The sequence below is a fragment of the Vigna unguiculata genome, chromosome 2, assembly GCF_037176805.1.
Source record: "Vigna unguiculata cultivar grain cowpea cultivar isolate G323 ecotype 2 chromosome 2, ASM3717680v1, whole genome shotgun sequence".
NCBI lineage: Eukaryota > Viridiplantae > Streptophyta > Magnoliopsida > Fabales > Fabaceae > Vigna > Vigna unguiculata.
This window is the reverse complement of record NC_140793.1, coordinates 33,129,240-33,144,697: the sequence shown is the minus strand read 5'-3', so window position 1 is coordinate 33,144,697 and position 15,458 is coordinate 33,129,240. Positions and strand designations below refer to the sequence as shown.

General features: G+C 32.0%; 2 protein-coding genes and 1 long non-coding RNA gene across 3 annotated transcripts; 2 read left to right on the top strand and 1 right to left on the bottom strand.

The window, feature by feature from the left end:
- Nucleotides 1-395: 395 nt before the first annotated feature.
- On the top strand, nucleotides 396-2,487 carry LOC114166977 (putative protein phosphatase 2C 63). The gene is made up of 4 exons (XM_028051866.2): nucleotides 396-802; nucleotides 1,124-1,503; nucleotides 1,673-1,909; nucleotides 2,013-2,487. The coding sequence occupies exons 1-4, from the start codon at nucleotides 544-546 to the stop codon at nucleotides 2,262-2,264; spliced, it is 1,128 nt and encodes a 375-aa protein (XP_027907667.1). The 5' UTR covers nucleotides 396-543; the 3' UTR covers nucleotides 2,265-2,487.
- A 7,799-nt stretch (nucleotides 2,488-10,286) lies between these two features.
- Nucleotides 10,287-12,037, bottom strand: LOC114174365 (uncharacterized). The gene is made up of 3 exons (XR_003602683.2): nucleotides 11,903-12,037; nucleotides 11,725-11,798; nucleotides 10,287-10,582 (listed from the first exon to the last, which is right to left on the bottom strand). It is a non-coding gene; the product is annotated as an uncharacterized LOC114174365 (long non-coding RNA).
- Nucleotides 12,038-13,798: 1,761 nt separating this feature from the next.
- On the top strand, nucleotides 13,799-15,313 carry LOC114166911 (karrikin insensitive 2 receptor CA-like). The gene is made up of 2 exons (XM_028051787.2): nucleotides 13,799-14,490; nucleotides 14,581-15,313. The coding sequence occupies exons 1-2, from the start codon at nucleotides 14,123-14,125 to the stop codon at nucleotides 15,029-15,031; spliced, it is 819 nt and encodes a 272-aa protein (XP_027907588.1). The 5' UTR covers nucleotides 13,799-14,122; the 3' UTR covers nucleotides 15,032-15,313.
- Nucleotides 15,314-15,458: the final 145 nt, after the last annotated feature.

The following is a 15,458-nucleotide window of genomic DNA, read 5'->3' as shown; positions in this document are numbered from 1 at the left end:
AAAAGATAAATTAAACATCTTTTATCGACTTAATATCGGAACTACCAATAATTAAATTTACATGTTGCTAATCATTTTTATGATTTTATATTTAAGATAATATTTACGTTTACCATAGATTTTAACAAAATACATTACTATAATAAGAAACCATAAGTATTTACGTGTAGTATAACATCAAAATAAGGTGACTTAATCAACAAGATTTATCAGTAATTGCTTTTTCATTCTCTCTCTGTATATTTATATAAATATTTTGCATTTTTGCAACGCCCCGTCCAATACTCTAGTAGGCGAATGAATCAGTGGCGATTCTGATTCACTCCACAGTTTAGTTTACTAGTTTATTGTTTTTCCTACATTTAACGCGGAATCCACACGTTCCCCCTCATTTCCATTTTCTCCACTGGTCAAGACTATATAGTGACTTCACCAACCCAAAACTCACTCACTCACTCCTTTTTTTTTCCACTAACCGCGTACCACACAGAACCAAACAACAGAACAGAGCATAGCATAGCAGAGAAACAGAGCGCGTTAAGGATGTTGGAGCGATGTCTGAGGCCACTGGAGATGTGCTTTGGTGGTGGAGGCAGCGACCAAACCCTTCTCTGGGACACTGACCTTAAGCCACACGCTTCAGGGAACTACTCAATTGCAGTAGTACAAGCTAATTCCTCCTTGGAAGATCAAGCACAAGTCTTCACCTCTTCCTCCGCAACCTTTGTCGGCGTATACGACGGCCACGGTGGACCCCAAGCTTCCCGTTTCATCACCAATCATCTCTTCTCCTTCCTCCGCAGTAAGAACCCAAAATTCGTTTATTTCCTTTCTATCATTATAATCTGCATCCATAATCATCTTTCTAATTTTTCAACTTATAAAACATCACAAAAGTTATGGAGATTATTTTCGATAATAATGGTGCAGTGCAGCCCACGTAATAATATATTTCTCCGGGAAGCTCTTTTAATTCTGAAAGCAAAAACATAGGAAAAAAAACAGAGTATGATACAGATGTTTCTAAAATTAGCAGTACTTTCTTCGTTGTAGCTAATATACGGTATTGATTTATAATTAATGGTGTGGAAAGTTGATGAAAGTGATTGTTTCTGCGTGGCAGAGTTCACAGCAGAGGAAGGTGGGTTGTCGGAGGAGGTGATAAAGAAGGCGTTCGCGGTAACAGAGGAAGAGTTTTTGCGTTTTGTGAAACAATCATGGATTTCGCGACCACAAATGGCTTCGGTGGGTTCGTGCTGTCTTCTGGGAGCGATTTCAAAAGACGTTCTTTATGTTGCTAATCTAGGGGATTCAAGGGCGGTTCTGGGCCGGAGAGCGTCGGAAGGAGAGGCGAATTGCGGCGGTGTGGTGGCGGAGCGTTTGTCTACTGATCATAACGTTGGAGTGGAGGAGGTGAGAAAGGAGGTGGAGGCTCTTCACCCTGATGACGCACACATTGTGGTTTGCACTCGTGGAGTTTGGCGAATCAAGGGCATTATTCAGGTACCTTTGAATACATGTTATTTGATCAAATACATGTTATTGATTTTTTATATGTGATTTGAACATGTTTCATTGAAATGTGTTTTTCCAGTAATTCTCCCTTACAAGACCTAACAGATAAAAATAAAAAATTGGAATTTTTTTTTTTAACTATTTTTTGGTCTTGCAGGTATCAAGATCAATCGGAGATGCGTACTTGAAGAAACCAAATTTTGACGATAACCCTTTGTTCCAACAATTTGCATGTCCACTATACTTGAAGAGACCTGTGATGACAGCGGAACCATCGATACTGATGCGGAAATTGAAGGCAAATGATCTGTTTTTAGTCTTTGCATCAGATGGACTTTGGGAGCATTTAACTGATGAAGAGGTTGTTCAAATTGTCTCCACAAATCCCAGAACAGTAAGTCCACACCAAACAAACAAACTACAAACACAAGAGTTGGACCAAAAAAACATAATACTAAAAATCAAACATTTACACACGTAATTGGTTTGTGTTGTAGGGAATAGCGAAACGAGTGGTGACAGTTGCACTGGAAGAGGCAGCAAAGAAGAGAGATATGAGGTATGATGAGTTAAAGAAAGTTGAGAAAGGTCTAAGGCGTCATTTTCATGATGATATTACAGTGATCGTTCTATATCTGGATCATTCGAAAGAATCTATAAATGGTAGGTCAAGACATAAAGGAGATTATGGCTGCATTAATACTCCCATTGATATCTTCTCTCAAAGTGCAAATGATTTTGATCTTTAAGTTCATACTTCATTGGTACTAGTAACTAGTAATAGCGTCTTTTACTCTGTCCCTTGCTTTTTAGCAAGAAATTGAGCTCATTTAAACAAGAAAAAACATTTCGAAAGTGGTAGTCACCAATGGCCAAAAGAAGGGGATTGTAAATGTGATGTAAAACGGTTAAGTTGTAATTGTAGATTGACAATGGGCGCTTCAAAAGAACAAGGATATATGTTTTTGTTTTCTTGTTATTTGTTATATTTGTAGAAATTGAAGACAAAAAAAACGTCAGACAATTTAAAACAACTCAGCACCCTGTTAAATCAAATGAATTTGACTTTCATGGTATTTTGTTGCTATTTTTATTCTATTATTTGAATAAATTTATTATTTTTCACTGTTATAACACCTTTTAATAAATATAAAGCTAAATTCTTTTCATAATAATTTTTTGTTGGTTAGATGAAACTCTATGTCAAGCTAGCAGGATATTTTGTCTCACTTTAAAAAAATAAATATAAATATAAAAATCATATATTTTTAAAATTTAATTAATAAACATAATTTTCACACGATTATTTGATTATATATATATATATATATATATATATATATATATATATATATATATTAATCAGTAAATATAATAATAATTATTTTATAAAAAGATATTGCCTTCATCTAAATTTGTGTCAGTCACGAGTCACGGATTAAAAAGGTTAGACTTAAATATTGTATTGCTCAAATAGGAAACAAAATATTTTTCTAATTTTAACCATTTTTCGAGTTTTAGAGTTGTGAAACTTATTTTTTACAACTTTAAAAGATAGTGTTGGAGATTAGAGTTGTGAAAATGGGTAACCTGTGAGTCAATCTAGTCTATCACAAGTTCGAGTTAGGTTGGATTGAAATTTTTCTTAAAATTCCAATACAGGTTTATTTTTGAACTGGCCCACTTAGAACCTGACTTACCCAGGTTGAACCCGTGGTGAGCCAAGTTGGTGTAAATAAAGGGTCACACTCATACAAGTGTTTTTTTGTTAAGTTGGACTTTGCATTCGGGTCAGGTTAAGTTTTTATTTTTTAGCCAAACACATATATAATTTGTATTTTTGTGATTTTGGTTTGTATTTGGATTGTATTGAAATTTATTTAGATTTTAATTATAATTATAATTTAGTTTTGACTGAAAAAAATAAAAAAAAAATTGTATTTTTTTAAATTAATTGTGTCCATGAGCCAACATGTTTAACCCAACAACACATGGTGGGTTGGACCGAGTTCAAATATTTTTAGCTTGTATAATAAGTAAGTCAGGTTGGGTTCACTAAATAATCAACCCGTGGTGGGTCGAGCCGGGCCAGACCGGATTACCTATTTTAACAGCTATATTAGAGATCCTATATAGTATATAAATTGAGGATGAATCTTACTTCAATGAAGTGATTTTGATATTTTAAATCGTAATTAAATTTCACGACCAGAGTCATTTAGAATTTCTCTTAATTGAGATTGTGGTTGATTGTGTCACTCGTAAGCAAACTTCACTCTATTTTCTCGCTCAATATAATCAACATGAATGCAAGATGTTCTCGGTGTGAGATGCATACATACATCCATACATAAATATATACATATATACATGCATGCATACATACATACATACATACATACTTACATACATACATGCATACATACATACTGGCATATACATACATACATGCATACATACATAAATACATATATTCATGCATACATACATACATATATACATGCATACACTCATGCATACATACATGCATACATGCATACATACATACATGCATGCATGCATACATACATACATGCATGCACACATTCATACATGCATGCATACATACATAAATACAATGCATACATACATACATGCATACATACAACATACATGCATACATACATACATGCATGCATACATACATATATACATACATACATGCATACATACATGCATGCATACATCCATACATGCATGCATGCATACATACATGAATACATACATGCATGCATACATACATACATACATGCATACATACATGTATATACATATATTCATGCATAGATGCATGCATACATACATACATTAGTACATGCATACATACATACATACATCCATATATACATACATGCATACAGACATACATACATACATGCATACATACACATACATAAATACATATATCCATACATACATACATGCATGCATACATACATGCATACATACATGCATACATACATGCATGCATGCGTGCATGCATGCATACATACATGCACACATACATGCATACAAGCACACATACATGCATGCATACATAGATACATCCATCCATACATACATGCATACATATATGCATGCATACATTCATACATACACACATACATACATACATGCATACATACATAAATACATGCATACATACATACATGCATGCATACATACAACATACATACATACATGCATACATGCATGCATGCATACATACACATATACATGCATACATGCATACATACATGCATGCATACATCCATACATGCATGTATGCATACATGCATGCATACATATACATACATACATATATACATGCATGCATACATACATACATACATACATACATACATGAATACATACATGCATGCATACATACATACATACATGTATATACATATATTCATGCATAGATGCATGCATGCATACATACATTAGTACATGCATGCATACATACATACATTCATATATACATACATGCATACAAACATACATACATATATGCATACATACATGCATACATACACATACATAAATACATCTATCCATTCATACATACATGCATACATACATACATACATACATGCGTGCATGCATACATACATACATGCACACATACATGCATATATGCACACATACATGCGTGCATACATACATACATTCATCCATACATACATGCATACATATATGCATGCATACATTCATACATACACACATACATACATACATGCATACATACATATATACATGCATGTATACATACATACATACATGCATACATCCATACATACATCCAAATATACTTACATACATACGTACGTACGTACGTTTGCGGAGCTTAGAAGGATTATATGGCCCGTGACTTCCACACTCCCCACCAAAAAATTTTTTAGTGTTATTTCTATTTTTGTTATAAAATATAATATTTAATGTTAATAAATAATAAAATAAAAAAGTAAATATAATAAGGATTAATAAATTTTATTTTGGTTGTTCTCTTTTTGTAGCAATTTCGTTTCTCAGTATTTTTTAGATTTTGATAAATTAATTTTTAATCTTAGTTTTTTTATAAAAAAAAACATAGGTATATCGGTTAAGAATAAAATAATAAATTTATTTATTGTAAAGTGATAAAAGGAAAGATGTTCGTGAAGCGTGAAGATGAAATTACTATATATTTACTTATTCACTTATTTTAAGTATGATACTAAAGATTCAATTGCTTAATTAGAGGAACCTTTTTTAAAATGGTTAAGATTACGTATGGTAATGGGGCGGGACAAGAACGAGTTTCACTATCCCATACCCATCTCCATCCCCGTAAAAAAAATTCATCCCCATACCCAAACTCGGGTATTAAACTTTTTTCCCATTCTCATCCCCACCGGATAACGGGTATAATCTCGTACCATACCCATACCCGTTTTCTAAGTACTTCAATATTAATTTTTATAAAGAAAAAAAATTACGGTAAAGAAACATAATATTATCAAATATTCAATATTAGAATGATTATTGTTTCTTCCATATCAAATACTTTGAAATAACTTATAATTATTTACATAATTAAATATATAAAATTTGAGTATATTATTTTTATTCTTTTAATACTTTTAATTGAGATCCGTCGCTGCATTCAAACATATTATTGTTCTTACCAAAAAGATTAGTATACGATCAACCACAACATTAAAACAATTATATCTCTCTTATTCTCTCGAAACTTCCGTTATGCATATTTTTCCTATTTCTAAATTCTTTTCATCTTTCATTGCTTTTCAAAATTCTCCATTCAATTCATACCGTTTGTCATGTCTTGAATAACTAATTGAATAATTAACCTTAAACCCTAATTTACAATATCATTATATAGACATAACAACCCTATTGATATTAAACTTAAGACCCAATTAGTATTGGGCTAAGACCTAATAGGCATTGGACCTCATACAACTTAAAAGAATTAAGAATAAAATAATATTTTCTAAACACTAACTCAATCCACCTATTACCACAAATTTATATATATATTATCTTATAAATACTTTTATTCTTTTCCAACTATTTATTATTTTGACTGTTTTTCTCACTTTTTTTAAGGTAATCTAAAGAATAGGAGAAACAATATTGTTATAATATATCATTTTAAATACATGCATAACACATACATGTGTGCATACATACATACATTCATCCATACATACATGCATACATTCATACATACACACATACATACATACATGCATACATACATATATACATGCATGTATACATACATACATACATACATCCATACATACATCCATATATACTTACATACATACGTACGTACGTACGTTTGCGGAGCTTAGAAGGATTATATGGCCCATGACTTCCGCACTCCCCACCAAAAAATTTTTTAGTGTTATTTCTATTTTTGTTATAAAATATAATATTTAATGTTAATAAATAATAAAATAAAAAAGTAAATATAATAAGGATTAATAAATTTTATTTTGGTTGTTCTCTTTTTGTAGCAATTTCGTTTCTCAGTATTTTTTAGATTTTGATAAATTAATTTTTAATCTTAGTTTTTTTATAAAAAAAAACATAGGTATATCGGTTAAGAATAAAATAATAAATTTATTTATTGTAAAGTGATAAAAGGAAAGATGTTCGTGAAGCGTGAAGATGAAATTACTATATATTTACTTATTCACTTATTTTAAGTATGATACTAAAGATTCAATTGTTTAATTAGAGGAACCTTTTTTAAAATGGTTAAGATTACGTATGGTAATGGGGCGGGACAAGAACGAGTTTCACTATCCCATACCCATCTCCATCCCCGTAAAAAAAAATTCATCCCCATACCCAAACTCAACGGGTATTAAACTTTTTTCCCATTCTCATCCCCACCAGATAACGGGTATAATCTCGTACCATACCCATACCCGTTTTCTAAGTACTTCAATATTAATTTTTATAAAGAAAAAAAATTACGATAAAGAAACATAATATTATCAAATATTCAATATTAGAATGATGATTGTTTATTCCATATCAAATACTTTGAAATAACTTATAATTATTTACATAATTAAATATATAAAATTTGAGTATATTATTTTTATTCTTTTAATACTTTTAATTGAGATCCGTCGCTGCATTCAAACATATTATTGTTCTTACCAAAAAGATTAGTATACGATCAACCACAACATTAAAACAATTATATCTCTCTTATTCTCTCGAAACTTCCTTTATGTATATTTTTCCTATTTCTAAATTCTTTTCATCTTTCATTGCTTTTCAAAATTCTCCATTCAATTCATACCGTTTGTCATGTCTTGAATAACTAATTGAATAATTAACCTTAAACCCTAATTTACAATATCATTATATAGACAACAACCCTATTGATATTAAATTTAAGACCCAATTAGTATTAGGCTAAGACCTAATAGGCATTGGACCTCATATAACTTAAAAGAATTAAGAATAAAATAATATTTTCTAAACACTAACTCAATCCACCTATTACCACAAATTTATATATATATATATATATATATATATATATATATATATATATATATATATATATATATATATATATATATATATATATATATATATATATTATCTTATAAATACTTTTATTCTTTTCCAACTATTTATTATTTTAACCGTTTTTCTCACTTTTTTTTAAGATAATCTAAAGAACAGGAGAAACAATATTGTTATAATATATCATTTTAAATATAATTACACAAAAATGTTTAGTACTGTGATAAAAGAGAAAATATATATAAAAAATTAAGTAAATTTTGTGGATAAATACTTAAATAAATGAGACATATATATTATTTTTATTATTTTCCGTACTCATCTTTTCTAAAGTAACCTAAAGAGCAGGGCACTTTTGTGATAGAACCAAAATATCTATATTCTGATAAAGACATGTTGTGCTCTGCTGCCCAGTTTACAAGTGGGAACACCGGAGGGATGCCGTCATCTCTAGGTTATGTCATTTAACGTGGATATATAATTTTTAATTAATCATAATTTCAACAACAAAAAATTTATATTCTCAAGTAAATTCTATCATTTTTCCATTGCTATAAACAGAGAAAACCAGTTTAAAAAGTAAGGTCGAGTGCTAAAAATACATGGAAAATATATTTTTTCTTATTAATTTTTAATAGATGAAATTAAATAAGAAGAACATTAATAATAGTTGCCCCATCTCTTTTCGTTCCCATTCCTGTTAAGTTTCATTTTCTTCTTACTCAGTTTTGTCTTCACTTTTCCTTTGTGGTCGCAATCTAGTGGACCAAAAGCACGACCAAGTCGCAGAACGTGCCTATGGTTACGGCCCCATTATGGATAAGTGTTAATTGGGCTTAGACAAGATGCACTGGAGTCTCTGTCCTGGGTTTGATGCCTATGATGTTTGCAAGGAAAATGTCAAGTTCCCATTAATTCGGACCATCCATAACGATAAAGAAGGAGTATAGTCAGAAAATGTATTTTCTTTTCATTCTTTTAATGAAATTAAATGTATTATTTCGTTTTCTTGTTATGAAGTATCTATCTTTTAATATTTTAATTAAATTATAATAGGTCACGTAAACCATTTTTAGGAAGAGTTAAATATGTTTTTATCCATTAACTTTCAATAAATTTTGGAATTAGTTCATTTCAAATTTTTTTATCAATTTAGTCATTTATTTTTTAAAATACATGGATTTAGTCATTTTAATTAAATTTTGTGAGGTTTATTTGATGTTTCGTACGCATTTTAGGATTGTATTTGAGTTGTTTATATTATTTGACACATTTTTACTTTGATGTTAACTAAAATACTATTATGAAACGTGCGTGAATGTTAAATAAACTTAACAAAATTCGATTAAAATGACTAAATTTACGTATTTCGAAAGATGAAGGACTAACTTGGTCCAAAATTTCGAAATGGACTAATTCTAAAATTCATTGAAAGTTAAAGGACCAAAAACATATTTAACTATTTTAAAATTCACTGAAATATTATTTTATATCAAATAATTTATCTAAAAGTTAAAATTATATTTTCTCCAATACATCTTTTTAGAAACCGAAATAAAGAATATTTAAATATTTTTTCCGATATTTAAAAAAAATTGTAACAAAATTTTTATACTTTAAAACAAACAACATTTTAAATTTGATAATTAATCTTAATAATATTATCTCAATGAAACAAAGAAAATCTATTAATATAATTTTAAGAAATTCATATTATATATTTTTTATTTTGAATATAATTTTTTCAAAAGCAACCCGAAGAGAATTGTTGTGATGGAGACTAAAATTTAGAACTTTTCTGAAATACGACCTGGAGTGACAAATTAAATGCATAGAAAAATTATTTTGATTTATTATATTTTGAATTTCATTAATTGATGTTCATCCATAACGAATAACTAGAAATTCGATTATTTAATAAAACATTAAATCAATCCATCCATAAATAATTGCCGTGGATATCCTATCTACCCGATAACAAAAACTTCATGGATTGTATCGATAAAATTATTAATTCAAAAAATTAAAATATCTTCTATTTTTTTCTTGTAAATACTGAAAAGTAAATCTTTTGTACGAAAAAAAATTAATCGTATATATTATAATTTTTTAGAAAGGTTAATTTAAGAAAGATTTAATTATGAAGAAACTTATTGAATTAACTTTGGTCCCTCGAATAACATCTTAAAAACTGAATAACCTCAAATTAATAAAACATCACATACAGGAATATTCAAAAAGTACGAGGTTTAGGGTATAAAGGTATACAACACATCAGATATACTCAGGTTACAAGAAAAAGGGCTCCACATGGCCCAAACAAAAATACGCTGGAAAGACAAATAATCATACTAGGTCTCGTTCGGACAAGAAAAGTCATAACTAATAAAAGTACGTCAGCAATGGGCCCCACAGTGGGCCCAATACCATCCAATCCATCAAGCTGCAACATCCCTATTATCCTCACCATTGTAAAGGGTTCTCACATCTGCTCACATCAACAGGGTTGATGATCATTGCAAAGGAAGAGACCACGCATAACACACAAGCAAGCGAAAGGGTAAGCTAGCGAATAAATCATCATATCAGGCACTTAACATACCATTTCACATCCAAACATACATAGCAGACACCCACATGTGAAGTACCCATCCATATAAAAACCTAAGATTTAACTATTCGGATACGTAACTAAGGTACCACCACGTGGCAGTGGAATTATGTCCTAGCAATGAGGCGTCACCGCGAGGCCTTCACGGAATTATACCCTTTCAAGAGGCACCACCACGTGGCCTTCATGGAATTACGCCCTGGCCCTAAGGCACCACCACGACCCCCGTGGAATTATGTCCTTTTGTCGAGGCACCACCAGGGACTCCCCTTAAAAGGGTCCATGGAATTACGTCCAACCGATGAGGCGCCACCAAGATCTCTCACTACAAGAGTCATGGAATTATGCCCTACTCATACTTTAAACATATTCCTCCCACCAATCAAGAATTCCCCATAACATAAATATCATGTGTAATCAACAATTCATACCATTCATGCTTTCCAATTCATACCCAATCAATTATCATGCCATTTCCATTTCATAAGTAACATATTAATCATGCTATCATCACACAATCCTTCTAGTAAAGTAATTAGGGCAGATAAACAAGCCACGCATCGGTGAAACACTCAATAACAACATCAAAAACTGCCCTCTGCCTCGCCAAGCTAACAGGGCTTGCTCAGGCGAGGGGAACCCTCTCGCTCAGGCGAACCCCATCTCGCCTAGGTGAGGGCGCAACAAGGGGTCAGAGGGCTCTGCGAGGTCTCGCTTAGGCGAGTCCCTTCTCGCCTAGGCAAGAGCACTCCTCACTAAAAAAAAAACAAGTCACCTAGGCGACAATTCGAGAGGAAAAGTCATGGGCGAGCCATTGATAATCTCGCTTAGGCGAGACTAGCTCGCTTGGACGAGAAAACCAGCACCCACCACTATTTTTGCGTACAGTAGCCAAAAACCACAAACCAAAACATGCTTAAATCAATCCCAAACAACCACCAACCAATACAGACATGAAATAATTGACCAAACATAAAAAAAAAAAAACACCAGAAACCGAGGGTCCTAGCTTCCCTTACCTGGAATGAGCTAGCAACAATAACTTTGACACCTAAGCCCACCACTGCACCAGCCTCACGAGCAGATTGAAGAGCTGGAGATAGTGGCACAGAAGGGAGATTAGGTTTACTACGGTGAACCCCAACATTGAACACGAAAATAACTTAGAGAGGGTTTAAGGTCATGGAACAAACTTACGTGCAAGAGCAACGAGGTTGAACTAACTCGAACGAAACGGAGGACCAAACCCTAGCAGAGACGGCAGCAGTAGCTCAAGGGTGTGTGGAAATCTGTTTTACGCAAAAATGCCAGAATTAGGGTTTTGGACAACTTTAGGTCAGGCTTCTTTTTTTTTTCTTATTGGGCCAGCCCTCAGGCCCAAAGGTCAGGGACAACCTTAAGAAGAAGGCATCACGAAAAGTGGACCTTACACCTCACAAAGAATTTATTGGATTTTGGTAAATACTATAGATATTCTTAATGACTTATAAAATTAAATGGATGAGTTTAGTTATATATATATATATATATATATATATATATATTTTACATTTTTGTAATAATAAATTAATGGGATGTTGATTCTTTAAAATTAAGATTGTACAGTTTGTTATTCTTTGGCTAGTTGGGCCAGAATACTGGTTTTAACATCTTGACTAGTTTGTGAGGGTTTTTTTCCTTCGTCTTCAAACACTTTTTCTATACTTCTACGTTTTCATTTTGCGCTTCAATTAAAGAATAACAATATTTTTTTCTCTCTCTCACCTCATTCTCAAGGTTTTTTTCCTCCTAATACGGACATTTTATATTTTTATTATACGGATGTTGACATCCAATACTTTATTTTTATTTTTTTTTACTTTTTATGGATGTTAATGTATGTTCCTGTCAAGTATTATTATCTTAATTTCAATTTAATCCCCACATGTATTTATTTATTTCAATTTAGTATTCACTTTATTTGTTTCAATTTAGTCCGAATATTTTTTTTTTCAAAATAAAAATGTATTATATGTCTTTTAAGACAAAATGTATTATTTATATAAATGTTATATTGATATTTGTTACTAAAACATGACTTACAAAATTAAGTATTAATATTTATATTAAAGTTTAGTGGTAAAAGTTATGAATAACAAAACATGAATTAACAATTAAGAAAAAAATGTAATATGTTATGAAGTCATTTTTAATAAAAAAAATATGAGTATTATTGAAATTGTTATACCTATGTTTTGTTATTTATGACTTTTACAATTAAATTTTAATGTAAATATGAGTAATTAATTTTGTAAGTCATTTTTAATAACAAATATCAATATAACATTTATATAAATAATAAATTTTATTTTAAGGAGAGAATATATTTCCCTATTTTGTAAAAAAATATTTGAACAAAATTGAAACAAATAAAACAGGGACTAAATTGAAACCAATAAACATATGCGAGAAATAATTTGAAACAAATAGACATATGTGGAGACTAAATTAAAATGAACATTTGGCAGATAGCTTGTCACGTCGTGGCGGTACCTTGACACGTGACATTTTTTTTAATTAAAAAAATTAAAAAAATCATAGGCTAACACGTGGCACACTATTAATATTTTTTTTCTTTCTAAAAATAACCTAATTAAAACACTTTTTCAAAAAGTTAGAACGAAATTAAAACCTTTTTAAAAACGAATACCAATTTGAAAATTCTAAATGAAAGCGAATACTATTCGATTAATTCGACATAAAAACAATTTGAAATATTTTTGGAACGAAAGAGAATTGTTTGGAGATGTACGGAAAGGCCCAAAGTTTGTTGAGTAGAGGTGTGCTTGTACAAACTACCTCTCTTCATTTTAAAATTATTTACTTTAGTATTTATTATATATATTATCCGGAAAATTTCCAAGTCTCATTATTTGAACTTCAAGTAACTAGAAAAATAAAAATAAAAATCCCATGTGCTAAAATAAATAATTTATAAATATATGAATTCAAAAAAATAATTATAAAAAATCACAAATTTAATGTCTAAAAGATTATTTATTTATTTAAGTTCAATGCCATTTTTTTTCTCCCTTGTTTGTATTATCCTTTCCAAGGATAGGTAGGAGTTATTTTTTTTTCCCTGTATTGGGGACAGAACATATTTTGTCCACTTGATTTCTAATCTAGCGAACAACTAAAAATCCCGAATCTTCTTCTTTTTGGTGACCAATAAAATTACACTGTATCTATTCCGGGTCAAGTTTTTGCGAGATAATTATTGTATATATCTGCAGATGTGGTGCCACTTGTTCCCCGTAGAAATCCGAATACAATAAAGGGCGGCGAACCTGTGATCCCCAAAGTCGTGCTTTCACACGGTGGCCGGTAACTGAGCAAAACAAAACCCATAACGGAGAGAGGAAGAAGTGACAAGAAATGGGGATAGCGGCGGAAGCTCACAACGTGAAAATTTTGGGATCAGGCACCGAGTACATCGTTCTGGGTCATGGTTTCGGCACGGATCAATCTGTGTGGAAACACTTTGTACCTTATCTCGTCGACGATTACCGTGTCGTTCTCTACGATAACATGGGCGCGGGTACCACTAACCCTGAATACTTCGATTTCGAGCGTTACGCCACCTTAGAAGGTTACGCCTCTGATTTGCTGGCCATTCTAGAAGAGCTTCAGGTTGAATCTTGCATTTTCGTTGGCCACTCTGTTTCCGGAATGGTTGGTGCTATTGCTTCCATTGCTCGCCCCGATCTCTTCACCAAGCTCGTTATGGTGGGCGCTTCCCCCAGGTAATCGTGAATTAAGTTAAAAGTATACTAGTCACTGAGCAAACAATAATTTATTCGTATTGATTTTCAATTTCTTGTTCTCTTTTTCAGGTATTTGAACGACGTGGATTACTATGGAGGGTTTGAGCAGGAAGAGCTGAACCAACTGTTCGATGCTATGGCGACGAATTACAAAGCGTGGTGCTGCGGGTTCGCTCCGCTGGCTGTGGGCGGAGACTTGGAGTCTGTGGCGGTGCAGGAGTTTAGTCGAACGTTGTTCAACATGAGGCCCGACATAGGGCTGATGGTGTCGCGGACAATATTTCAAAGCGATATGAGACACATTCTGAATCTTGTCAGCGTCCCCTGCCACATCATCCAGGCGGAGAAGGACATGGCGGTTCCGGTGGTGATCTCGGAGTACCTCCACCAGAACATTGCTGCTGAGTCCATCGTGGAGGTTGTTCCCACCGAAGGCCATTTGCCGCAGTTAAGCTCGCCGGATATCGTTATTCCGGTGCTGCTCGAACACGTTCACCTTGAGATTGAGGCAAGAAGGTAAACACTTTGGTGATCCACTTGATTCCGTTGGAAAGGGGAATCTCTGTGTGTGTATTTGTGCTTTGTTCTTTGTTTTTTTTGTTCACTTTGTTGTGTGCGAACCTATCATGGTAGAGCGTGGAGGTAGTAGTGGGAATCAAATGTCGATTTCGCTGTGGTTCGTGGTGGGTTGACGAACTCTGAACAGCGAAAAGAACAAGGGTAGTACGTTGTAACTGTCATTAGATGTTTTAAATCTAGGTTTGTTTTTTATGATTATGAACAAATTCTGTTTTAGCTTTTATATTTAAGTATTTTCTTCGTTATTATTTTTTTTTTTCAATCTTTGTGTATGTTATTTTTATTTCCGTAAGTCTAAAAAATGTTTAGAAATTAAACATGAGAAGTACTATAACTGTAAAAGTTAAATATGCAATTCAATTTTTAAT

Bases quoted from the DNA above. Each gene is read 5' to 3' on its own strand.
- LOC114166911 (XM_028051787.2), top strand. From the start codon at position 14,123: ATGGGGATAGCGGCGGAAGCTCACAACGTGAAAATTTTGGGATCAGGC. The intron at 14,491-14,580 runs GTAATCGTGAAT...TCTCTTTTTCAG, and splicing joins ATGGTGGGCGCTTCCCCCAG to GTATTTGAACGACGTGGATT.
- LOC114166977 (XM_028051866.2), top strand. From the start codon at position 544: ATGTTGGAGCGATGTCTGAGGCCACTGGAGATGTGCTTTGGTGGTGGA. The intron at 1,504-1,672 runs GTACCTTTGAAT...TTGGTCTTGCAG, and splicing joins GAATCAAGGGCATTATTCAG to GTATCAAGATCAATCGGAGA. The intron at 1,910-2,012 runs GTAAGTCCACAC...TTTGTGTTGTAG, and splicing joins TCTCCACAAATCCCAGAACA to GGAATAGCGAAACGAGTGGT.